Source organism: Nilaparvata lugens, chromosome 3 (genome assembly GCF_014356525.2).
Source record: "Nilaparvata lugens isolate BPH chromosome 3, ASM1435652v1, whole genome shotgun sequence".
In the NCBI taxonomy this organism is placed as follows: domain Eukaryota; kingdom Metazoa; phylum Arthropoda; class Insecta; order Hemiptera; family Delphacidae; genus Nilaparvata; species Nilaparvata lugens.
This window is the reverse complement of record NC_052506.1, coordinates 46,717,247-46,744,954: the sequence shown is the minus strand read 5'-3', so window position 1 is coordinate 46,744,954 and position 27,708 is coordinate 46,717,247. Positions and strand designations below refer to the sequence as shown.

The following is a 27,708-nucleotide window of genomic DNA, read 5'->3' as shown; positions in this document are numbered from 1 at the left end:
AGTTAATCCTTGAAAGCTGAAAATATCAAAAAACTAAACCTTTCCTAAGTTAATCCTGTATGCAGCGTCTCTCTCTTTTCCAAAAAAATCTACATTGTCATTTCAAGCCTGAAATGTACAATATGTATGTATGATACAAAATTTATGTGACTTTGAGTGAGCTTAGCATGCATAACTCGACTACAAGCATGAGGCCATGCTAACAGATGTCTTGTGTATCCAGATCAGCCCAACACTATGTGTATTCAGATCAGCCCAACAATGGAGTCACACTTAACTGAAAAATATTCATACTGAGTGCCTTAACGGACTGTTTTCAAAATTCGCATCGATAAAAAATCAACCGCGTCAACAGTGAAAGAAATGGACATTTTTTAATTTATTGCAATTATATGTGAAAATTAAATTTTCATTAGTAACAATTCATTTAAAATAATTATGTTCAACATACTAAATTTTTATGCAATAACATTTAAATTTTCTATCTACTAAACTTATGTAAAATTTCAATAACTATTCTTTGAATATATTAAATTTTCTGTTGTCATTTATCATTCTGTAAGCGAAATATTTAGCTGTTGTCATTTTCATCAACTCTGTATAATTAAAATTTCTGGTTTCGAAGATTACAATACAACAGTTCTTGAGCGAGTTTTCCAACTCAGGGGGTCACTAGTAATAGTTAACTAACCATTAATGAAAACAATTTTTCGTTTTTTTTTCTTCAAAGAGGATCAGAACGTTGGTTCGCCGCAATCAAGCATTGATCAATCAACTTACCGTAAAGTGATTTTGATCTTCCGAAGTAGGCTACAGCAGTAAAAATCGATATTTTTCCATCTCATCTTATGTTCTATGTTGTAGCATAGAGAATGATAATCAGTTATCGGATATTCAATATAAATACAACACTAGATAAAGATTTATTTCTGTATCTTCATATTTACAATTTTCAAGGATAGTAACATTATTCAGTTACAAATTACGAGTGCAAAAGTCATTTTAAATTATTATATGCCTGCGGTTTTTATAATGTTAAGGGAGAAGGATATGTTATAATTTATAATAGAATTTTCAAGATAAATTAATAATATTGTAGGGTAACAAATTTCAAATTGATTGAAATTTCGATACTGTAAATGATATATCTTTATAGTATAACAATTTTGAATTTTTATTCATATTAGGACTAGGAATATAATTATAACAAGGGCTAATTTTAGCAATAAAAATAAAATGGAAATGGAAACCTTTTTTTTTAAAAAAAAAACCTTCAACTTCACCTTACTATTTCCATTTTATTTCTATTAGGATTAGGAAGTAATTGGATTTTTGAGAATTGATCTTATCTATAACTTTCTAAATAAAAGGATTGAAGACGACAAAATTGTGTCAATTCCAACCATAATCCTATAAGGTAGATGGCTACAATACAATAATTCATAACAAACAGCATTAAGGCCAAGGTATGGTTCAAGTTTTTATTTTGATTTCATTTTTAGACTTAGAGTAGATAAATAATTATTTTTGAAGCGTACCGTAGATATTTTTACAATATTATTTACATTACAGTGTTGACTACTTTAGTCACTTGATTTCTAACTACAGTATGTGCATTGAAGAAAAGCATCAATCTACGGTATTCGTTTACATTTATGTATGTTTTCGATCATTCATCTACTTATTAATTATTTACTTTTTATCCAACGTATTTTCCAACAATAGTTTTACTGGTAATGAGATGTTGTATAATTTATTCATTCGCAATGAGTGCTTCATCTTTTCTATTGAATGAAAGTAAGTTAAAGCAGCAATGTTCCCGGTTAGCAGCTGAATATCACTAAAATGACAAAGAATGGTCCCTTACCAATGGCTAAACTTAGACGCTAGCTAATACTTAATTTATTCTGGTGGATCGGAAACTTGGTTGGAGAAGAGCATCAACTTACAACATAATTTTTTATTAGGACAGTTCAAGATATTATTACTCTAGTAGTTGATACAGGGTGATATTATAGAGTTTAAATCTCTCAGTCTAACTTACATTAAATTCTTTCATAATCTGATTTGTTTCTATTATTAGTTCAAATACGATTACCTAAAATGACCTAATAAAGAACACAATTTGTACCATTACGTTGGAGAGAAAAGCATCGAAATGAGAATAAGATACGGTACCAAAATAAAAGCTCATCACACTTGAAGTGTAAAATTATATTTAATTTTATTTCATAGATAACACCTACAGTACTAAGAGTAGAATTATTATAACGTACACTGCTGATTTTTGGCCAAAAGCAATAATTTTTCATTCAATTTTATTCTAGAATTATTATTGTTTCCTTACAGTTCTATTGATTCCAGTGTTCATAAAACTGGATAATCTGTTGAGCTTGCGAAATACTACTTAAATGTTGATCACACATAATTTATAATCACTGGTGTTCTGTTACTAAACAAGCCTAATAATAATGTGAAAAAATGAGATTTCCTGATGTAGGCCTATGTAATGCTCGATGCAGGAAAAGCAATGGATGGTTCATTATTATTATTTTCATCACTTTATTATTATTACAAAAACTTATGTGAGAAAGATGGCGACTTTTTTCTGTCTATTTATGATAGGTAATTCAAATTATATTATTTTGTCTGGGATTATCATTTCAAGAAAATCTCTATTCATGAATTTTAAAGACTGCGAGTAATTATATCTAATTCTATTGAACAAAAAATTTTTAATAAAATAATTATTATTGAATCTAATTAATTTCATGATTGATTTGAATAATCTCTAGGCCAACCCTGTATCAACATGTACAATGTTATTAATGATTATTCATACAATAACAGTTAGTTGCATTCATTAAGGACAATCACTTTACATTTTGGGATATTTTTCTCACACAATAATTGTACGCATATATACTATTATAGTTATAGCCACATAAACGATAATGATCATAATGATAATTATAACCTTATCACTTATATATAAACCCGCTACGCTCGAACTTATGAGGAATCTATTGCCTTGAAATCATAAAATGATAAAGTTTCAAATCACATTGATTACTTACATATTTTACAGTAGAAAAATAATCGCAACATTATAATAGTTCTATCACTCTTAGAATTACAAAACACTGATAGAATAGCTGTAGTTATACTTGGTAACAATAATCACTAATACGATTAAAACATGATATATGGTTTTGAGAAGGTGAACATGGACTCGTGACGAGATTTCTTTTAAATTCATGGTTTTCATGTAATTACACACTGTAGGCTACTGTATAAGAAAAAATCCTATGTTTTTCATTTCTAATAAAGTGATGAAGTGGAAATAGCAATACTGGTTAACTTATTAAAAATGAATTAATCTATTCAATGAAAAGTCATATTGTATGCTTCGCAATTTATTTATAAAAGGGTTTGATTTGACATCTATTGAGAAAGGTAGTCTACGATATTTAATCTCATAATTCAAAAACTATGTTGTTCATTTGTATGATTGGACAATAGAATTAGATCCATTGTATCGTTATTGGTTTAACCTAGGTAATATGTTTTTACAGAATCAATACAATTAAATTTATTGATTTATCATTCGAGGATGAGAAGGTTAAAGTTAATTGATTTTTATCATAGAATAAATTTTAAAATAACAATTGTCTGTTACAAAAATCTTCACTTGTGATGCGAATGATATTCTATGACATGTTTTTTTTACAATCTACAAAGAATGAGGGAGTGAAAATTTATACTAAATAGGCCTATAAACTTTACTGATAGAACATTAGGCTTATTATTTGGGAAGTTAGTTTTATCAAGAAAATATCTAATTTTATTATTGGTGCATCCTACAACCCTGATGAAGAAAAACTTCACTTCGAGTTTATGAAGAGTGAGACCGAATACGGCCACAATGTACTTGCTAGAAAAGGAGCAAGCTACATTTTCTCGAAAACACATTAGTTATAACGACTTCAATAGTTCATAATATTATTTTATTGCGATAACACACATTCATTACTTTATCCACCACACAAACAAAACGAATATATTTGACAGTTCAGAACAAAAACTGGTTGGTTACTAAAAAACTGATTAGACCTACTTCGTTATGAACTTTCCTAGTCTAGAACTCCTAATAAATTACCATATTCAGGAGCTAAAGAAAAATTAAATTATACAAATAGTTCCAAGTTTTGTAAATTTCTCTATTGAAAACACGATTCATTCTTACTAATTTCCACATTTAGGTACCGGTATTGTTCCGGGTGACATTCATAAAATAGTCAATAACAAAATACAGTTACTGAAATAAATTCAGAGTAATAGTTAATTTCAACAACATACATTTCATAATCCATTAAATCTATGAACATTCAAGATGATAGAAAAACAATACGAGAAGATCACTGCAAAAATCAAACCAGCTGAGTTTTGCAGTGACTCTCATACATTATTATTGTACTAGTTTTTTAGGTGCAGTAAATAGCCCGCTATCAACTCCATGATAAGAACAAACAAATATTGTAGTAAATTACAATTCCTACAAACATCATATGATGAATTTTGCTAGTGATGCTTCAACATAGTTGAATGAGATTTAAAAAAAACATCACCATGAGAGATAATAGTTTTATTCAACAATAAAAAACTCCTAAATGTTGTGAGTAAAGATTAAACGGTATTGACGTATAAATCTACACTTGATCCACCATTTAATGATAAAAATATCCACATTTGAAATTTACGTTAACGTGTCATGTTTTCATGAAAGAAAAATACATATATTATATCAAATAGACATAACAATAAACACGGATGAGATTAGGCCTGCCGATTCCCAATACTGAGCGACGAATCTTAGTGATACTGAATAAGTAATGATACAAAGGAAGAGTGATTCCAAGCGGCAGACAGCGATTGTCAGTGCCTGCATGTCAAATGCAAATGTGAATGAGAAGAATGTCATGAAAAAGATAAGCAAGAGCAAAGCCAGGGGAAAACCCCTGTACAAGAAATGATGTTGAATCTGATGATGGCAGTGATTATGCAGTGAATGCTGATCAAAGGAAAGTTCAAAAACTACTAGGAATGAACAATTATCCAATTTGTTGGAAATTGGAATCAAGTTCTATCTTACAGAAGAAGATGAAGGATTAGGGTTTTAAATGATATGAGAGGTTTTAATGAACCAGAGACATTGTTTATGTTTTGGAACAATTCAGTATAGGAAAACAATCACGACTAGACAATCATACTTTGAAATCTAACGTCTGGTGATGCATTAAGTGCTATTATTCAGATTCAAGAATCTCTGAGAGGAAGGTTTAAACACCAACCGATTTAAGGACCATTGGAGATTATTGGAGTCAAGACAAACTTGAATCAAAGCATCAGACATCAAAAGTATTTTGTGGGATGGTTGAAGTGTACTGGAGATTTTGCTTGAGAGAAAATTAATTTGTTGATGAAGATGCTTTGTGCATGTTTTCGCACAAATTCAAACCTATATAAAATGTATTAATTTAACACATCTCCAATCTTAACGTTTAAAATACTATATTAACACTTTAATTTCTTCCATTATAATAAAAAAATTGAAAATATTCCGGGATATTTTATAATTCAGCTGGTTATTCTTACAGAATGTCTTTTTAATACGATATATAATTTGAATGAGTAATTTGATTGAGATTAACTGGCTGTTTCAGTAAGAAATACATCTGGATTGAACCATTATTAAAGATATTCATATTCCACAAAAAATAATCAATAGCAAAATGATTAAAATTGAAAATTTTTCATGAATCGACTATTATTGTCCTAGACAAGTTAGGAAGGAAATTCTTCTACAACTAAGAATATAACATCTGTGGAAGTAGCCTACCGTAAATAAGTAAAAAAATGATTTCAATTGCGATTTGAGAATGGACATGGAAAATAGAATGGTAACTGGGTAGGTCATGATCGTAACAAATTCTTCATAATTTCAATACAAAAATTGAATTTCAGAAAATGATATCGATAGTCGAATATTGCACTAAAGAAAATTATAACTAGGTTCGTTAGAAGAGATTCGATGCTCTTCTGGGCGTGAACTTTGCTGATGGTGTGGAATCAATCACTCATTCACTAAACTAACGTAGTCTAATCGCATTCTCTCACTCACCAAACTCACAATAGCCTATCGTTACGATACAGCCTAACAATAGTTTGAACAAGATTCTATTATTATCAACAAGGATGAAAAATATCATTTCTGGAACTTATTAAGTATATTGCTGGCAAAATACGCTTCTTCTACACAAGGTATTCAGCATGCATAATTATATTATCCGATAGTTAGTCATTTGAACTAATAATTAATGTCAGCCTATTTTTATGTTAATTTATTAAACTTTATTCGTAAATAAAACACAGCCTTCAATTTGGTGCTTGGCCTTATTGTGAGCCCCGGTGACGAGCGCAGCGCTGCGCATGCGCTGTTCGCTGCAGTTGTGAGCCCCGGTGGCGAGCGCAGCGCTGCACATGCGCTGTTCGCTGTTGTGAGCCCATTATTCAGCATTTTCGCTTTCACTTCACTCTTCGCTTTTTTCGCTCTTCTCTTTGTCTGCCTCCTCAGCTGCTGCCGCTGCTGCTCTCGCTTCTGCATCTGACAACATTCACATACTATTAAATTAGTAGCCTATTCTGATAATATTCATCCAAGTTTGAAACCCAAAATTGATGTTATTATTCACAATTATTAAAGGGATTAATTATTCATCGGCAGTAATAAATAAATTAATTGATTAAAAACTAATATAGAGATAATACAAATGAAGAACAAATAGTACAGCTTTTTAAAAAAGACCTTTTAATTCTTTTTTAAATACAATAAACATCTAAGACTATAGAACCATTAAAATCAATTGAAAGCACTATAAATTCCAGGACTTACTCCCATCTCCAGGTGAAAATTCAAAATAAATGAACATCAGTGTTGACTTATAAAAATTATAATATGAACATTATAACATTAAAAACCTTATGTTATGTTTCTATAATCAACAAATTAATGAACATTGTTTTAATAATCTTGAATCAGTCAATACTAATGTTTATTTATTTCGAATTTGTACCTGTAGACGGTATAAAACAGTCCCGAAATGTATAGTGCTTTAAATTTTCAATTGTTCTATAATCATTCAAAGAACGTTATTGTTTGTTTGAAAAATGATACAATTTCAATTGTATATTTATTAATTTAGAGCATATATATAGTACATTAACTTTTTATACACAGCATTTATAGAAGAAGAATTCTATTTGCCTCCAAAATATAGCCTGAGATGAAAGACCACCAATAATTCCAAGAACCGGCAGAACAATCATAGAAATTACTTTGAATTCTTTGTTGCATATCCATTTATTTTCGTTACTTTGATGTCGAAGATCGCTACTTCAAAGAGCTAGGCTATTGTGTTGGATAGCTCTACAATAGTGCGTACTGCTGACAACAAAACCTAAAAACTGAAAACATGGAGCTGACAACATAGCAAATTATAATCTATATTGAAGATGTGCAAGCTATTTGTTCTATTATATATACTCACTGTCCTGAAACGGTCGTGGTAAGTTTCTGAAGAGGTGTCCCAAACCACAGGATGCTTCTGGACTGCATTTATTAAAACTTCAGTATCTACATTAAAATCCATTTTAGAATACGATTTTAGAAATTTCAGATAAAATTATAAGAGCTCTGTCTTCACTAATTGCCAAGCACAGACTGAGGCATTATGTTTGTGGGTGAGAAATACATGCTTTACTGTACATGCTTTGTGTTGAATAATCGAATAGTTGTTGAATAGGTAGCTAACTTAGGAATTTTGTAAATTTGTAAATTTCTAAACATTATCCCTCTAACCAGTATTAATATTCTAACCATTTTTTACTAATAATATTCAATCAGAATTTCACAAATAAGCCCATTTCAAATTCCTTACAATATTTAAAAACTATGTATAATTGTATTCCACTTGAATTTGAAGTAGTGAATCTCAAATATTACATTATCACTACAATATTACCTGAACATATAGGTGAGTCCGGTTTTGAGAGCCAAGTCCTTTTTCTCGGATCAATTAGGATTTCTTCGATATCGATTCTTCCTCCTTTAGTATTTTTATACTACACTACTAATACTAGAGAAAGAGAAAGAATAGAGGAAGAGAAAGAAGAATACAAGAGAAAGAGAAAGAAGAATACTTTGGTATTATGTGTTGTTAGGTAGAAAGTTCACCTAATCATAATATAGATATGACATTGGAGGAAAAACTAGGCTGAGCCTGTACCAATTCTCTTCAAAAATCGTGAAAGAATGTTTATGTTGCACAAAGGTTATGTATGATCTGGATGGAAAGAGCCTTCCTCCTTTAGTTCTTCCTCGTAAACTTAGAAATTTAGGTGAAAGATTATAGAGCAGTGGACTTTGCTAATAAATTGATTTAACAACCAAAAAAGTAGGCCTATTATATTCTTGTAGTCAAGAATACTGTAGCACAAGCACAACTATGACTCAATTGTGACAAACTGACTGAGAATAAACTTATTTTGAATGAAGCATGCATTACCAAGAATTGTTGGATTTCAACGCAAACATCAATCTAGCCGACTGCTAGCCGACATTCGTAGGTTGGTATTTACCGTATATATATATATAATTTAAAAAGATCTATTGTTCCTATTAGATCGAAGCTCCTATATTTCATTATAATAATAATCAGAGGAAACAGAAATACAAAGTATGAATGAAGTCAACTAACAATGAGAACATAAAAAAATCATGGGAAACTTTTATTATTATTATTATTAAATAATAGTTCTTAGGATTTAATTCAGAGCAAGATGTTATTGATCAAGTACTGTAATAATAGTACAATTAAACTGGACTATTAGGCTACTTTCACACGATAGGAGACGTGCAACTTGAACACTGAACAGTGTTCACGTTTTTTTGTCGAAGTACATTGAGTCAAATCGTGTCTTTCACATGGTGACTCCTATCCAGGAACCTCGTTTTGTCACGTCTTTTCCCCTCGAGGTAAGCAGAGGCAAGATCTAACAACTACGCCGACGTTTGCTCAAAGTATGACTCATCACTTTTTCTCAAAGTCTAACTTCCTTAAAAATATAGATAGAAGATTTCGGATTTGGATTCAGCGACCCCAAATTCTTTAAAGTGTAAGTCCCGTTTTCGAAAATATCCGAAAACAAGGAAGTTATGGCTGTTTTTAATAAAGCTTTCTATTATCATATAATTATATGGTAAAAACGAACAGGTACTGTACTATACAGTACGTAAGTACTGTAGCTATTATAATACAACTTACACTGTATTTGTATAGGAAATTTTAGTAGGATATTTATCTTGATTTCTGAAAATACCCCAAAATAAGGGAGTAAGATAACTTTGAAAAACCAAAGTTTTCCTGCCGATTGAAGAAACATTAAAAATTAATCTAAGACATTTATGTCTTAAGTTAAATATCTATAGTAATAGTATTACAACCCTATTGTTACAGAATATAGCTGACTATGCATTGTCTTCTTTATGGCTCAATAAATTATTTTCAGTTAGTCTACTGCCAAACTTCACCGAGAGCACTTCTCTCTTTTTCGATGTATATTTTATAATTATGTGTTTGAAAATAAAGTTTTCTTTTTAAAAAGGTGTTTGGTTACCCCAGAACTATAACTGGCGCCCGAACTACCTTCCTTACGTTTTTTCGAGGTTGTTCATTTAACAACAAGTTTTTTTCGATTCGCGATCTTTAATTTCGACTTCGTGAAAAATCCGGAAAACCAGTGAGTGAGGTGAACCCTTCAAGACAAGTTCTCTGCGTACCACACCTGCGACCTTCGAAGTTCAACCTGGCAGACAACGAAGACTCCTTCCACAAATTTGAGACGGAAGTAAAACTACCATCAAGCTGTTATCACCATCACGCTGTAACCGTATCCAGCCTAGCAGTTAGTTCAACCCCACGCTGGCCACCGCAGGAGACGAGAGGACTCTACAGAGGGACCGAGATCTCGCCACCTTCAGGAGGATTCCTGCTGTCCTTATATCATCCGAAGGAGAAGACGACACCGACGCCGACGCCGACGCTGACGACAACCGGAACATCGCCCACCAACCTCAATCGACTGTGAGTAATTTCGTTATATCTCTTCCTCAACCAAACCCTACAATGCCTTATATCTCGAAACAAATTCCTCATGACATTCTTAAATTCATACCCCACTATGATGGTACTTGCTATAAGCTACCACATTTTATTAGTACTTGTAATGAACTACTAGTGTCCTATTGTAGTGCAAACATTGACGAAAAAACAGAAAATCACTGGCTCCTTTTCAGGGCAGCCGTAAGCCGTCTTTCAGGACCCGCAGAATCAGTTGTTTTTAATAACAATTGTACAACTGTAACCGAGCTGATAGCCGCTCTAAAAACAAACTTCGCTGACAACAGGTCCGTTCCAGACCTAATTGCGGAAATCACTTTCATGAAATCCTATTCAAATGAACACCCGATCGAATTCATTAATCGCCTGGATGAAAAACGCACAACTGTGTTGACTAAATATAAACTAGATGGTATCCAAGGTGAACTTTTGACAAATCTAATGCAGCAGTTGAACGCAACTCTCACTCGTACATTGATTCACGGAGTTCATCCAACTTTGGGCTCTCATTTGCAAATCCTGCAAATTCACGATCTTGACGATGCTAGACATAAGATTATTAATGATTGTAGTATTGTTCTAAGGAGCTTGAACTTCAAATCAACTATCAGTACTATCATAAAATTGATTCAAGAGCTTTTAATCAAACGCCAATGCGATCAAACACATTCACTCATGCTTATCAAGCAAGCAACAGAGCTTTTTCTAACAACTTCTCGCAACCTCGAGTACCGAATTTCTTCCAACAGAATAATGGATCACAGCAAACATTCCCCCAGAACAGAAACTTTCAACAAAATTTTCCTCAAAATCAATTTGCTCAATTTCCTCACCAACCGAGGCCTGTGCAAATCAATCCTCAATTCAGACAACCACATAATAGTAAGTGGGATTCACAAAACACTGTCAGCATGCGCACAGTTCAAACTAATCCTTCTAATCGTTTCAAACTGAACTCAAAATCTCCGTTTGAAGTGCATCATTTGCAAGATGACTTGACAGACAACTCATCTCATCCTTTCGAAAACGAAATCCAAAGCATGCAAAACCAGCTAACTTCACTTACTGAAGCATTCAACAACATGCAGGCTCATTTTTTAGGGGTAGGCCCAACACACTCAGCGGAAACACCCCCAAAAAATTTGAATTGAATATCATAAATAAGTCGCTCCCATATTTTGTCGACCACGCTAACCGTAAATGGATGGTTGACACTGGGTCGTCAAAGAACTATGTGAACCCCTCTATCATACCACCCAATGTGACCAGATATAAAGAAAAGTTCGTAGTAAAAACACCAGCCGGTGAAAGTGGTGGAAATGAATACATCTATATGAACTCAAATACTGTGTTTCCAGGAAGTTCACAAATCAAAATGTACGTGTATGACTTTTCAACAAGATACGATATCTTATTAGGTCACGAAACTTTGAAAGAACTCAAAGCCAATGTAAATTATACAAACAACACGTTAGATTATCGTACTATTTCGAAACCGTTGTTATCAGTGATTAACTCTCATGAACAAATTCAATTGAAACCAGGATTTAATGTTGTTACTGTACCAGTTAGGTCGATTCCTAATCTCAAGACAGGACTACTTAAAGCTGTTTCTCATGAAAGCTATTACGTTGAAGAAAGTATTGTTAGTATAGAAGAAAATAGATGTAAGTGCGTAGTGTATTCCAATGAGCTCATGACCATAAGCCCCGAGCCAATGGAGATAGAAGAATTAGAAACTATTTTTGACAATGATGAAATTGATAACTCAGATGTATCAAACAAATCGGATATTATAAGAGAAATTCCCAAACTTCTTCGGACGGACCACATGAATGTCGAAGAGCGGAAACATATCATAAATTTAATACGGAATTTTCCTGAAATCATCAAACGTGAACATGATGAATTGACAAGTAGTACTAATCTGTTGAAATTTAAAATCAACACTACTGACGAAATCCCTGTATATTCTAAAAATTATAGATACCCTCAAGTGTTCAGGAAGGACGTTGAATTAGAAATTGACAAACTTCTTCAGAATAAAATAATTCAACATTCCAACTCCCCATATAACAGTCCAATTTGGGTAGTGCCCAAAAAACCAGACGCCTCCGGTAAACGTAAAATACGTGTCGTTTTAGATTACAGGAAGATTAATGATAAAACGATTGAAGACAAATATCCCCTCCCAAATATTGAGGACTTATTTGGAAAAATTGGAAGGGCTACCTATTTTTCAGCGATAGATCTCGCTTCTGGATTCCATCAAATTCAAATGGAAAAGGAATCAATTCCAAAAACTGCCTTTTCGACTGAGAACGGACATTATGAATTTTTGAGAATGCCGTTTGGATTAAAGAACGCTCCAGCTACTTTCCAACGTGCAATGAACATTTTGTTTTCCAGAATGCCCAATGTGTTAGTCTACATGGACGACATAATTGTGTTTTCCGATAATCTCGATGAACACTTGAAACATCTAAAATCAGTTTTCAAACAACTTAGAGATCATAATCTAAAAATCCAACTGGACAAAACAGAGTTTTTTAAACGAGAATTACTGTACTTAGGACATATCATATCTGAACGCGGAATTCAACCCAATCCTTCAAAGCTAGAAGCTATTAAGAACTTTCCAATCCCAAAAACTGAAAAAGAAATTAAACAATTTCTAGGATTGACAGGCTATTATCGAAAAATGATAAAAGATTACGCTAAGATTGCAAAACCTCTCACACACGCCTTGAAAAAAGATGTTAAAATCAATCCAAACAATCCAGACTATCAAAAGTCATTTGAAACATTAAAACTTCTATTACAAAACGATCCAATTTTACAGCTACCTGACTTCACAAAAACATTTATTCTGACTTGTGATGCTAGCAATTATGCTATAGGTTCAGTGTTATCACAAAAATTCAATGGTAAAACCTTACCCATTGCATATGCTTCTCGTACACTTAATCGTCATGAAGAAAATCTTTCTACGATTGAGAAAGAATTATTAGCTATAGTCTGGTCATGCAAACATTTTCGACCATACCTCTATGGTAGAAAATTCATAATCGAAACCGATCACAAACCTCTTCAATGGCTCCACAGCATTAAAGAACCGAATTCAAAATTAATTCGTATGAAACTCTTTCTAGAAGAATTTGATTTTTCAATCCAGTATGTGGAAGGTAAATCGAACCAAGTAGCCGACGCTCTTTCAAGAATACGCCCACTTGACGTTAACATGATGGAAAATGATGAAGACGAACCTTTCCAAGGTTTCGAAAGTGGTTTTCGTGGTTTCAATCATGACTTTCAGGATCTCGAGAATAACAATGATCTCGATGACCCCGACGAATTTGACATGGACGAACTGCTTAGATTTAACACTAACACAGACATTCCCTCAGTAGACACCGTCACACTTGACGATTTTCTTCAACATGTAGGCAAATCTGCCGAACAAACTAACAATTCCGATCGAGATAATATTGTAAATAATGATAATGATGCTAATGATAATGATGATAATGATGCTAATGAACAAGAAATTGATAATCGTAGTCTAGTTACAATACATTCACAGGAGAGTTCGAACGAACAAGTAGTTATTGCGGAAGATGACAAAATAATCAATGTTGAACAAAATCAAATCATTTTAGAACGTGGCAACAAAGAACCTGTTATCAGAAAAGTTTTTACAAAAAACAGATTGACTCTATATTTTCAAAGTTCATCCACTCCTGAAGAAATAAATGATGTGTGTATACAATACTTGAAACCCAACACACTTTATGGGATACTTTGCTCCAGGACAGGTGTATTGGAAAAAGAATATGAAATGATTTTTGAAAATTTTAAGAATGTTATCATTGCTAATTTTAATTCTGTGAAACTTAGGAGATATAAGAAACTGAATTTGGATATAACTGATTCAGAGGAACAAAAAGAAGTTGTAACCAATTATCATGTAGGAAAAACGTATCACCGTGGAATTAATGAAAGCTATAACCACATTCGAAGAGAATACTACTGGCCTACCATGCTTAAAGACATTACAGAATATATAAATAAATGTTCAGTATGTGCTAAAGTGAAATATGATAGAAGACCTGTTCAAGTTGAATACAAAATTACCCCAACTCCTGACAAACCTTTCGAAAAATTACAGATTGACACGTTTCAATACAGTAGAATAAAATTCCTCACGATAATAGATTGCTTTTCGAAAAAACTCATGGCATATCCACTAACAAGTTTGAACCAACTTGAAATACAGTCTTGTTTGAATGATTACTTTTCTCTATTTCCATGCCCTAAGACAATCCAAATGGATAATGGTCGTGAATTCGATAATGCTGGACTTCGAGATTTTTTGCGTTTATATAAGATAGAACCTTATTATATAACACCGGGACATCCAGATTCCCAGGGTTTATTGGAACGAGCACACTCGACACTCATTGAACTCCTTAATGCTATACAAATGGAAAATAAAGACAACAAACCCGAAGATAATATGAAACTTGCAATTATCGCATTCAATAACACAATAAATTCAACCTTGAAACTAACTCCTATGGAAATGACTTTTGGTGTATCGAAAAATCCATATGTTGATGAAATAACGGAAGCCCTTATTGCTGAAGAAAGAACAAACGCCTATCTAGAAAAACTGAAAACTATTCACAAACTAGTAAAAGATAAAGTAGGACAAGAAAAACAAAACAGAACTGATCGCTTAAATCAAACTAGAGAAAAAGATTTTGAAATGCCTAACGAACCCTTCATAAAGACAACGTTTAATAAAAAGGACAAACCTAAATTTTTCAAAGTGAAATACAATAAGGAAACTCAATTAGCTACTAATCCAAGAGCGATTCAGAAAAGACCCTTCAAACTTCATCCGAATCGAGTGAAGCGAGCTCGAAAGAAAAAGAAATCAACTAATTTATCTGTTTCAGGTAACAATGTTTCTTCTTCTGATGATGTTCCTAACACCAGCAAACCTGTATAGATTGACTGATCTAAGTAAAACATCAGGCATCACTCCTATCAAAATTCAGGACTCGTTCATAATAAATGAAACCTTCACATATATGCATAATATTAATGTGAACATGTTGCGTATCGAATTAAATACAATCAAAAGAACAATATTCACTTTGCGTGAACACAATATCGATCAAGGCCGTCTAGACATCATAACAATGCATTTAAAATACACAGAAACAAAACTAGATCACATCAATATCAGCAAAAATAGAAATAAGCGTGGACTTTTCAATGGACTTGGCTCAGCTATTTCATGGGTAACCGGTAACATGGATGCGAACGACAAAGAAAAATACGACAAAATATTATTTCAAGTTCAGTCAAATGAATACCGCTTACAGCATAATATTGAGAATCAATTTTCAGTAAACAAAAGGCTCATTGACGATTTTAATGCTGATGTGAAAAAGATTCATGGGAATAATTTGAAAATTATAAATTATTTCAAAACTCTCTCAAATGAAACTACGACTGTACAGCTGAACCAGCAATTTTCCCTTTTATTTAGCTCATTAAGTTTGCTCTTCAATAAAATAAGCGATTTAGATACTAGTTTGGAGTTTTGTAGATTGAATATTCTACATTCTAGTATATTATCCCATAAAAAAAAATATTATTACTGAATCGAATGTAAAATTGATTTCTGAAGAACCAGAAGTATTATGGCAATTAGCAAAGGTACACTGCTCAATATATAAAGAATATATATCCTACTTCATTGAATTCCCTTTAAAATCACCTACTTATGAAACCTTCTTCTTATTATCCTATCCTGTTTATCGTAATACTGAAGTTACCACCATTCATGAATATCCTTCCCTTATCCTGAGATATGACGAAATTTTATCTGGTAAATGTGAATATTTGTGTGACAACTACTACTGCAGAAATGTGACAGTGATGAAAAATAAGTGTATAAGTGAAATGTTAGAAGATAAGAAATTAGAACACTGTAAACAATTAGTAATTAATGATTCTGCTTCTTTTGTAAAATTCATACCAATTATCAATCAATATCTATTGTACAAAATTGACAAAGCTATTATTCTATCAGACAAAAAGAACACTACATTATATCCAAAATCAACTCAATTATTGTATCTTAATAAGTCAGAACAGTTATTCGAACATCCTAAAATACATGAATATTGGGAAAGTGATATAACAATCCCATCTGAAGTTCCATTTCGTAAATTGAAAACAAACTTTTCTTTTGATATTATACATGAAGCAAATATTAAGATTGAACCACTACTAGCAATAGAAGAACTTAGCATTGCAAAAGACGATACTTATTATATTTGGATTTTTATTATATGTTTTATTGTTATTCTTAGTATATTTATTGTATTTAAATTATATAACTTTATCAAATATGTAACTTCTTTACGAAATAATTGTAGAAATGTTAATGTAGCAGCAAATTCGCAAGCCCCAACATTTGTTCTTGGGCCTTGCCTCCAAACCCAAAATTCTGATCGCTGAGGACAGCTTCAGTCTAGGGGTGGAGGAGTTAAATATCTATAGTAATAGTATTACAACCCTATTGTTACAGAATATAGCTGACTATGCATTGTCTTCTTTATGGCTCAATAAATTATTTTCAGTTAGTCTACTGTCAAACTTCACCGAGAGCACTTCTCTCTTTTTCGATGTATATTTTATAATTATGTGTTTGAAAATAAAGTTTTCTTTTTAAAAAGGTGTTTGGTTACCCCAGAACTATAACTTTAGACTAAAAACATGTAACAAATATCAGATCACTATTCAAGCTATCAAGCTTTTCATAAATTTATTTGTCTCCTCATGGCAGAAGGTTTGTGCCCAACGTTTTCACTTAAACATTTCTTTGATTAAATTGTGATAGAGCACATTATCGTATTGATCTTCTAAATCCAGTTACATGTACATCGATTTTCGTAAAATTGATTTTTTACTGTTCCTATGAGTTCTAAGAATTCTATGAATTCTTTATACAGGTTCAGCACAACTTCTTAAATAACATTATGTTTGCTTCAACAGAATTCATAAGTACAACAAAACATCGAACAACAAAAAAACGCTTTCTGAATAACTGGCTTTAACAAAGCATGGCTTCACGAAATACAGTACAATAATTTAGAATATTTGGTACAATGGTTATGCTTTTCGCATTGTGGCAGCACTGTGCTTGCTCACTCACTTCTCCAGTTGACACTTGTTGACTTGTCAGTTGTTTACTTGACTTGACTTTGACACCTGTCATTACGCGATGTCTGAGTTTGATGTGGAGCTGTTGATTACTGCAGTTTGCAACCGACCTGCTCTTTGGGATAAAAGTCTTGACATCTACAAGGACCGGAATGAAGTCGCCAAAAGTTGGATGGAAGTTAAAAAGAAATAGTCAATAATTGCTGGGAATTTAAAGTGATATTCAACAATTTGAACCTGATAAATTGGATTGTTGAATGACAACTGAAATTTAGTGAATTTTACTGTACAACATTCCTTTTCCTCCTATTTTATTGGGTGATGAGTGGAGATGATTTATGATTTCATATTTGGATTCATCTTTTCATAGTTCAATATTTTTTTGGAAAACTAGAACTTTTAAAAATTGAAAATGTTCATGTTTAAACTTCTCAGGTGTTCAAAAACTTCTTGAAACCTTTGCCTGTCCCTTTGTGAGGCAGGAGTATTATTATCTTAGTACGTTTACTATATAATCGTATGATAATGGAAAGCTATATTAAAAACAGCTATAACTCCCTTGTTTTCGGGTATTTTTGAAAATGGGACTTACACTTTTACGAATTTGGGGTCGCTGAATCCAAATCCGAAATCAGAAATCTTCTATCTATATTTTTAAGGAAGTTGGACTTTGAGAAAAAGTGATGTAGTTGTTAGATCTGTCGGCTTATTCCTAAGATCCCCATGTGAAAGTACAGGAGAGCTGCAAAATATGAAATATGATCTTCTGTAATATGATATTCCAGGAGCAAGGTCTCGTGGCCTAAAGGAGTATGGCCTAGGCCAGTTTCACACGGCAGAGACCTCGCTCCTGGAATATCATATTACAGAAGATCATATTTCATATTTTGCAGCTCTCCTTTACTTTCACATGGGGATCTTAGGAGTAAGCCGACAGATCTAACAACTACGCCGACGTTTGCTCAAAGTATGACTCATCACTTTTTCTCAAAGTCCAACTTCCTTAAAAATATAGATAGAAGATTTCTGATTTCGGATTTGGATTCAGCGACCCCAAATTCTTAAAAGTGTAAGTCCCATTTTCAAAAATACCCGAAAACAAGGGAGTTATAGCTGTTTTTAATATAGCTTTCCATTATCATATGATTATATAGTAAACGTACTAAGATAATAATACTCCTGCCTCACAAAGGGACAGGCAAAGGTTTCAAGAAGTTTTTGAACACCTGAGAAGTTTAAACATAAACATTTTCAATTTTTAAAAGTTCTAGTTTTCCAAAAAAATATTGAACTATGAAAAGATGAATCCAAATATGAAATCATAAATCATCTCCACTCATCACCCAATAAAATAGGAGGAAAAGGAATGTTGTACAGTAAAATTCACTGAATTTCAATTGTCATTCATCAATCCAATTTATCAGGTTCAAATCGTTGAATATCACTTCAAATTCCCAGCAATTTTTGACTATTTCTTTTTACAATCAGAAAAATCTATTATGAACATACAGTATAAACATTGTGCTGATCTGAATCGATCTATGGTAATAATAGGAATTAAAAGAATAGAAAATGTCATGGCATTCCAAGTAGTGATGTCTGTGTATTAGAACTGCTGAGTTGATAATGCATACTGAAAAAAAGTCATGAATAGCTCAGACCAGCCTGGCGACTTTGATGCTTTTGAAACCGGAATCTTGTTTTATTTATATTAAAGAATGATACGGAATGCAAACCATGTATCATAGTACAAAGCTTTGTATCATGAGTAAGATTGACAATCATGGTTTGTCGATTTTTTTTGTAAAAATAGGTAAAGCATAACCATTGTACCAACTATTCTAAATTATCGTACTGTATTTCGTGAAGCCATGCTTTGTTAAAGCCAGTTACTCAGAAAGCGTTTTTTTGTTGTTCGATGTTTTGTCGTCCTTATGAATTCTGTTGAAGCAAACATAATGTTATTTAAGAAGTTGTGATGAACCTGTGTAAACAATTCATAGAATTCTTAGAATTCATAGGAACGGTAAAAAATCAATTTTATGAAAATCGATGTACATGTAACTGGATTTAGAAGATCAATACGATAATGTTCTCTATCACAATTTAATCATAGAAATGTTTAAGTGAAAACGTTGGGCGCAAACCTTCTGCCATGTGGAGACAAATAAATTTATGAAAAGCTTGATAGCTTGAATAGTGATCTGATATTTGTTACACGTTTTTATTCTAAGACATAATATGTCTTAGACTAATTTTAATGTTTCTTCAATCGGCAGGAAAACTTTGGTTTTTCAAAGTTATCTTACTCCCTTATTTTGGGGTATTTTCAGAAATCAAGATAAATAACCTACCAAATTTCCTCCACGAATACAGTGTAAGTTGTATTATAATAGCTACAGTACTTACGTACTGTATAGTACAGTACCTGTTCGTTTTTACCATATAATTATATGATAATAGAAAGCTTTTTTAAAAACAGCCATAACTTCCTTGTTTTCGAATATTTTCGAAAACGGGACTTACGCTTTAAAGAATTTGGGGTCGCTGAATCCAAATCCGAAATCTTCTATCTATATTTTTAAGGAAGTTAGACTTTGAGAAAAAGTGATGAGTCATACTTTGAGCAAACGTCGGCGTAGTTGTTAGATCTTGCCTCTGCTTACCTCGAGGGGAAAAGACGTGACAAAACGAGGTTCCTGGATAGGAGTCACCATGTGAAAGACACGATTTGACTCAATGTACTTCGACAAAAAAACGTGAACACTGTTCAGTGTTCAAGTTGCACGTCTCCTATCGTGTGAAAGTAGCCTTTCACCTCAATGCAATAACAAAGTATGTTATTGTATTAAGATTAACTCCAAAGCATAGGACAGTTTTTTGAATGAAACTTTGAAAAGACATTCGAAGAATATTGAGAACTGTATACATAGAATGTCTTAATATCCAATTTAGCCAGAACTCCTTCAATTTTGATTATTTTCGATAGCCGCGAGGCCATTTGACTAATTTGGAGGCGCTGAATCCGAATCTAAAATCACAATTTCTCTATCACCATTTTTACGCGTTTTAGGTTTTTGAAGTACAGAATGAAACGCGGCTTGCCCGCTGTGACGTAAAGAAAGTGGCGGCTGGCATGCGTCAGCAGAGCGTTGGCAAAGCGTGAGCGGGCGTGCAACGCTGTAATGTGCACTGCTCCGTCCGGAACCCATATACTTTTAACAACTTTTAGAACGCCAGTGACCTAGTTGTCGCTCTGGTCGTAAAACCGCGACTAGAAATGACGCAAGTGTGCACCGGGCCTAAGTTATGTGGAATTTTGAAAGAAACATGAGATATGGATGGCGAGCCTTCAACTTTGATTGAAGAAAATTGAAAAATTGCTGAAAAGCAAGTGCTAGATTGCGATAATTTAAATGATAAGGGAAAGGAAGTAATGAACATATTTACTGTGCTTATCCAATCGTATATCATATTCAAAGTAGTTTGAATAACAAAACGTATTAATCAAGAAAGAAAATCTTGGAAAAGGTGGATTTGCAAATGGAAATGTACCTAATAATTATTAAATTTATCAGGAAGTAAATAATTTTTATAAATCTTACATAACTTCAGTATAATTTAGAAAAACGTCATAAATCTTCATCTCAAAAGATTTCAACCCATACAAATAATATTGTAAAGATTGATAGCCTACACTAAAACAGGAAACATAAAACAAGGTGAATTCTCAACGACGAAGTACCAATTCAAAACGTCTCAGTAAGGTTTTGGATTCATTTCTCCAGTTCACCAATTTTACAAGTACTGTAAGTAACAATAACAGTTCTCTGTAATATTATAAAGAACAGAATTGGCTTACATGTACGGGATACGAAATACATGTTTGATGCATCATCACGTCTGAACTACTAAACTGATTAACTTGAAAGTTTGCATACAGATTCTCAATTTACTGAGTATGGTTATAGGCCTGTTTCAAATTCTTCATGATTTCGGTAAGTCGAATTTTTAGTTTGTCAAGTTTTTAATTGAATCCTTGCGGAGCACGGGTTACCCACTAGTATAGAATAAAGTGAAAATGGAGGAATTAAAATTAGACAAGGCATTCTTTTTAGGATAGAATGAATAATTTGTCACCTTGTGCTGCTTTTTCCTTCCAAATCCTCTTGTTTTCGGCAAGACATGCGATCCACGGCTTCTTCAGAACGAATGTACCTGGTGTCTCACATAGAGGTTCACCTGAAAGTGAGTGGGTTGAAAGATGATTCACTTGAAATAAAGTTAATCAAGATTTTATACATTTTTATAATTGAGTCTCAGATTATTTTACGAACTGGTTTACAACTATTATTTGAATTTGCAACAAAAAAATTACTAAATCTACTACTGTTATAATACCTGTATGTCATTTTTTTAATAAACGAAGTTCATCAGAAGTTATGCAGCCTCCATTTTCCAAAGTTTCAGGTTTTATGAAAATATTAAAAATTATTTACAAAAACTGCTGTGAAATTATTGTTAGTTATTAATTATACTCGTTTTTTCAAAATATCTTGAAAAGATAAAAAGAAAATCTTGAACAAGAAAAGTTACTAGTTAGAAAGAGAACCTAATTTTTGATGGATTACAGCCTTTTAGGATTAGGCAAATAACTTTAAATTGCTTCCATTTTCATCTACACACTTCTGTAAACGACGTGCATACTGTTGAGAAACATTCGATGTGCAACAATATATGAAAAGTGACAACCCACTTACACTTGAAGCCATTAGTAAAGCAATAGCTCAAGAAATGTCAATGTTTCTAAGTGAGATGCTCCAGAGGAATATGCACAACATTTGACATTTTTTATAGAAGTGCAGAAATGATAATGGCTGCTATTTCCACTTGGCACTTTCTTCATTTAACTTTATAATTCCAATCCTCGTTACCTAGTTATCAATTTAGTGTTTATTATTTGATTATTTCTAAATTTAAATGCTTACAAGGTGGGTACAAAATGATCTGTCTAGACTGGAATAACTTACGAGGAGCAAATGTATTTGAGAGTTTAATGCACGAGAGTTTAATAGCTGGAAGATTTGTCTATATAAATTCAGACTCTGAGTCAGAACTTATCACTCCTGTAATGCCATTATGAATGTGGCAAACTCTGAGCTGAACATTATTAATTTGATTCATGAGTATTTGATAGAATTGTACTGATTCCAATTGTTCTACTTATCAATTAGTGCAAGTTTTTCATAAATTGAAAAATAGGTAGCCAATGAAATTAATCCACAAATTCATTGAAATGAAAAAAAGTGTGTGTCGGCGAGTAATGGTGACAGAGTAACCAGTGTCACAGTAATCAGTGTCAGTGACCTATAGGCCTACAACTTACCTTTATTACTTTTGTGGTGCTCATCATTTGGTTGGGCATCTTGTTGTCCAAGGATTGGCGTTAGGATTACCTCAAGCATATCACTACACACTGACATACTGGGGTCTACAATGAAGTCTATAAAACCTGCAAAAATCCCAATTAATATGACAGAGTTTTCTATTGTAAATCTTATACAGTTTATTTCGTGAAATTTATGTATTTGAATATTATGAAAGCCTAAAAATATTTCACATCATCTCTCAAATCGAACCATGTTCTGTAGCTGATATGCTGACGATAGTAACAAAACACTTTAGTCACTTTCAATTACAAACAATAATTTCTAAATAGAAATCAATCATATCAGTAATACGTTTTAAGCAGTTTCTTTATTATTCTATTCTCCTACTGATCCGTTACTGTATATCGTACAGTAGTTCCGTGTTTTCTTCTACTGTGCACAGCAAATACAGTTACATATTTCATTAATTTCAGTAATCCAATTGATGAAGCTCAACTTGCTATTTGAATAATATGAGTTGTTTGTGTAAAAAAATAGGTAAGCGGATTTAAAATTTTTTTACGAACGTGCTAGTAAAGAACAACTAGTTCAATCTTTCTCTTCATTAATTTCTTCAACTAAATTAAAATTAGCGTATTTTTTCTATCACAGAGAGGACTGAAGGGAAGGCCTAATTCGTTTTCTTTGTCTCCTTGTCTGAAGAACTCTTCCAGCAGAAGTGACGTCCACTGGTGGTGCAGATCCCACCTCTTCGATGGGTGAGAAATATCACAACAATGTAAAACTAACGATAAAGCTTTCGATTTGTCAACACTGCAAACAAAACAAAATATAAAAATCTTAATTGGTTCGAATAAGAAAATAATTATTTTTCTTTATTGAAAAGATAGAGAAACTAAATACAAGTTAACCACATGTTTGTAAGGCGCATGCATTTATCATACATTTGGACTTTCAGAACATTTTCTTCAAAGTACCAACATGAACGAAGTAAAGTTTGAAAATCAAATTAATTATTTCAATATTCATATCTTCTCTTAACGTGTGTCCTGCAATGATTATCAATGAGTTACAGTACAGTATGGATTCAATGATATTTTATTTTCCTTTTCATGTTCATGAAAAGCCAAGGTGAAACCTGAGTTGAAAATGAATCAGGTGAATTCCAAAGTAATGCTAAGATTTACGTATTGCAGAGTTTTGTTTTGGTTTTATTATGCTGGCAATCAATTAGCGATAGTTAAATATGTTAAGAAACTAATTATGGTAGCGATAATTTGAACATGTTATGAATGAATGATGATTGATTTGTTTCACTCAGGATACGTACCTAGGCTCAGCCAGAGATAATAAATTCTTCATGTTCTTTATTTGTTGAAAATGAGAACTCATGTCTGTAGCTAGAACCATGTCGATGACAAGTGATCTGAACTCCCTGAATTCAGCTCTAGAAAGAGCGTGAAGAATATTGTTCTCATCTTCTCTTAGTAACCTGTGAGAAATACAGAATACAATTTGAATGAGATAGCTTAGGAGATCTGGAATATTTAAATGAGGCTATATATGAGCGTGCGGTAGTGAATTAATAAAATCACGTCTTTCTCTAAACTCAATGCACAATATTTAATTAGAAATAATAATTAATCGAAAGCCGACGAATAACTTTAATTAAAATGAAGATTATCCCTATCACTTCCAATTTCTTATTAAGATCAACATGCAAGAAGAAATTTTCTATTCACTTTTGCTTATTTGAATATTTGCTTATTTTGCCTATAAGAACTGCTTGAATAAGTTATTTTATTTTTGCTGAATGAATATAAACCAATGAAGCCTCTTCGTTATCTCTCGTACTGTTTAAACTAATTTCTCCAATTAAGAGTACAAAAAAATTACAATAATATTTAATAACCAATAGCAATTTTTTTTTGACCAGCAGGCAATATTGATTCAAATAAGCTAAAATTATCATACAAACACTTGAAATGTTTTTAAATGGAATAACAGAGACCAGGTTTAAAAACAGTACTTGCAACGTTACAAGTAATGATTGCGATACTGTAAGAATGAATCACATGTGGAATAGTGCATTCAATATGACTCAAGAATGAAATGTACATTTGCAAGTTTAGAGTGTAAGTCTAGTAATTTTCACTGGATAAAAATGACATAGAACATGAGGGTGAATTATTGGAAAGCCGGTCATTCCTTGAGCTGCAACCTAGAATCAGGACTTCCTATATAGTATATATAGGAGCTGCAAACTAGAATCAGGACTTCCTATATAGTATATAGGAGGTCCTTCCTATATAGGAGGACTTCCCATATAGTATATAGGAGGTCCTGCTAGAATCATTAAATATTCGAAAATGTTCACAGAAAACTTATCTATATAGAGCACAGTGGCCTTTTATTTTCTAGGAACACAATTCAATCAATCACTGTAGTTGGAGTGCAGTAGAACTATACATTTTTAATTGGAAAACAGAAGTGATGAAAACCAATTATCAAAATGGAATGAGTGTGGAAATAAGTAATGTTGCTATTGACTGTAAGTTTACCTAAACGTTGAACTGATGTGATGATTCTCTAGCACTGCCCTGTCGTTATAAACTAGAGCCGTCTCTGTTCCTGACATGACATGAAAGTTGTTTGTTGTGCCCGTGTGCTCGTAATCATGAATGAGTGCTGCTATCAACGTTGCATAGATCTCCAAATCCGTCAACCAATTCTGTAATAATTGAAAGCCAACAGGTTCATCAACAGTCAAAGCAGTTTAACAAAATCACTTACGATCAATGCCCTGTTTTGTAAAACAATGTTAAAAATGTTCATTTCAATAGAGTTATAGACTTTTTGAATGCATTGAAAGGAACATTTTATATAAGCCTAAACATTTCGTGAAATCAGTATGTTTCAACTAAAATTCAAATCCAAATTTCTAATGATTGGAGGCATTTGAGACATTTCCTTCTCGGGATTGAATATCATATATAAATATAACAAAATTATCATCATTGAAAAATATACACTCATCCCTTTCTCGGTTCTCAATTTTCAAATTTCCTTTAAACTTGTGAAATTTCTGCAGGTGAACAATATTATTTTCTTCCAAGACAAACCATTTCAAGTTGAAAATGTAGTCCCAATAACGAGATTTGACAGAATGAGAGCAACTTTTGTTTATTTTAGCTGGGAGAACACAGTTACGTTACTGAGATTAACTTTTTGCGCACAACGTGTGCTACTTTTGTATTCATCAATACGACAATCCATCAAATAATAATCAAACCTAATAGATTACGATATAATACATTTCTATATTGATTTGACTTAATTGAATTTATTGTATTGGAAGCTCAAGGTCAATGGACTCTAAAAGTACAATTTTAAAGATAACAGTATTTTCAAATTGAAAAACTCCCAAAATCAATTGATATATGATGCTACATACCATGAGCCCTGTTTGACAAAGCATGTAGTGTATACTTTGAGCAACATCAGCCGCATGGAGGTTATTGTGGTAGGGGTTTTTGTACTTGCAGTAACCTTCTTCGATTTTATTTAGAAAATTCTCCATTGTTTGTGGATTCACCTGAAAAAGTATAATGTTATTGTAGATGAAAAATTTACTTTGAAAAGTAAAACTCAATGAAACTAATTTTCGAGTAGAACTAGCAATAGTGGTGTGGTTGATTCTCAAGTGTTATCCAGCGTTGACTTGAGTAATGATGAAAGCGAGTTGTGATTTTTAAGCCCATCTTTTGGGCTTTCATAAACAAAGTTTCAGATTGATAACAGATCCTTGAAATGTATTTGTTGAGGCAGCAATGCAGCTCCCCTGAGAACAGGCTATTGAAAATTGACAGCCTAACTTAGTATCAAAGTTTTCCATAAAATAGCTTTGTAGCGAGGTGAAAGCACTTGAAAAGCTCTCTCCACCAGGAAAAGCGAAAAAATAAGGATATTAACAAAAAAATCATTATGATTTTTCAATGTCTGTCTATCGAGAGCTTATTACTTCTAATAGCATATGTCATTTATTTACTAATATACCTTTCATAAGCATCTATCAATACGATGAGCGATAGCCTATGTTACGAAGAGAATGTTTGTATGTACATCAATCAATGAAGATCTAACCATTTAATATTAATAAAAAACTCATCAACAACTCAACAAACAATGATAATAGATTTATTGTGGCAAGAAATAAATACCATTCCTTCAGGAATTTGATTGGAACAGTATTGATATAGATCAATATCAGCCCTATTGCGAACCAGAACTTTGACCTCTCAAAGAGGCAAATGGTCGATTTGCTCTCAGCCAGGGGCTTTGTTGAAATCAGGAACCGTAACTACAATGTCAAATATTTTATGACTGCAGTGTAATATTTCAATTCAAATAACTAACCCTATATTGACCAAGTTGATAACTCTGCTGTCATCATCAATCCTAATCATTTACATCAAATTTGCCAATATTCTGTTTCCTGATATCAGTAAATGTGTTTGATGATTGGGCATATATACACGAAACTTTGAACGACTGATATTGTGCAATAAGCTTTAACCAATTTCGAAGCATATGTGCATTCAATGTTGGATGAATTTTGCAGCGTCGCAATTCCAAATGTCAATCAAATGCGGTATTCCATCAATTGAAATTCAGTAGTGTGTGTGGTGAATTCTACAATGACGCTTTCAATATTTCAGACGTGAACCTGGAGCAATGCTGTAATGCTGTGATTCTATTTTCAACCTTCTGTCACTGATGAAGTCTGACAGTGACTGGAAAAGTCAAAGGTGAACCGTGTGAGTGCTATTATCAAGCCA

The 27,708-nt window shown here is 32.6% G+C and overlaps 1 protein-coding gene across 1 annotated transcript in view; it reads right to left on the bottom strand.

Annotated features, from left to right (window-relative positions):
- Positions 1-900: 900 nt before the first annotated feature.
- The window catches only part of LOC111050664 (calcium/calmodulin-dependent 3',5'-cyclic nucleotide phosphodiesterase 1), a 753,503-nt gene continuing 726,695 nt past the window's right edge, over positions 901-27,708 (bottom strand). Inside the window, exons 10-16 of the mRNA XM_039423890.1 lie at positions 26,325-26,465; positions 25,432-25,601; positions 24,201-24,362; positions 23,504-23,683; positions 22,867-23,036; positions 21,621-21,722; positions 901-6,664 (exon numbers count right to left, since the gene is read on the bottom strand). Of these exons, the coding sequence (XP_039279824.1) occupies positions 6,591-6,664; positions 21,621-21,722; positions 22,867-23,036; positions 23,504-23,683; positions 24,201-24,362; positions 25,432-25,601; positions 26,325-26,465 (999 nt within the window). The 3' untranslated portion in view covers positions 901-6,590. The remainder of the gene's footprint in view (positions 6,665-21,620; positions 21,723-22,866; positions 23,037-23,503; positions 23,684-24,200; positions 24,363-25,431; positions 25,602-26,324; positions 26,466-27,708) is intronic.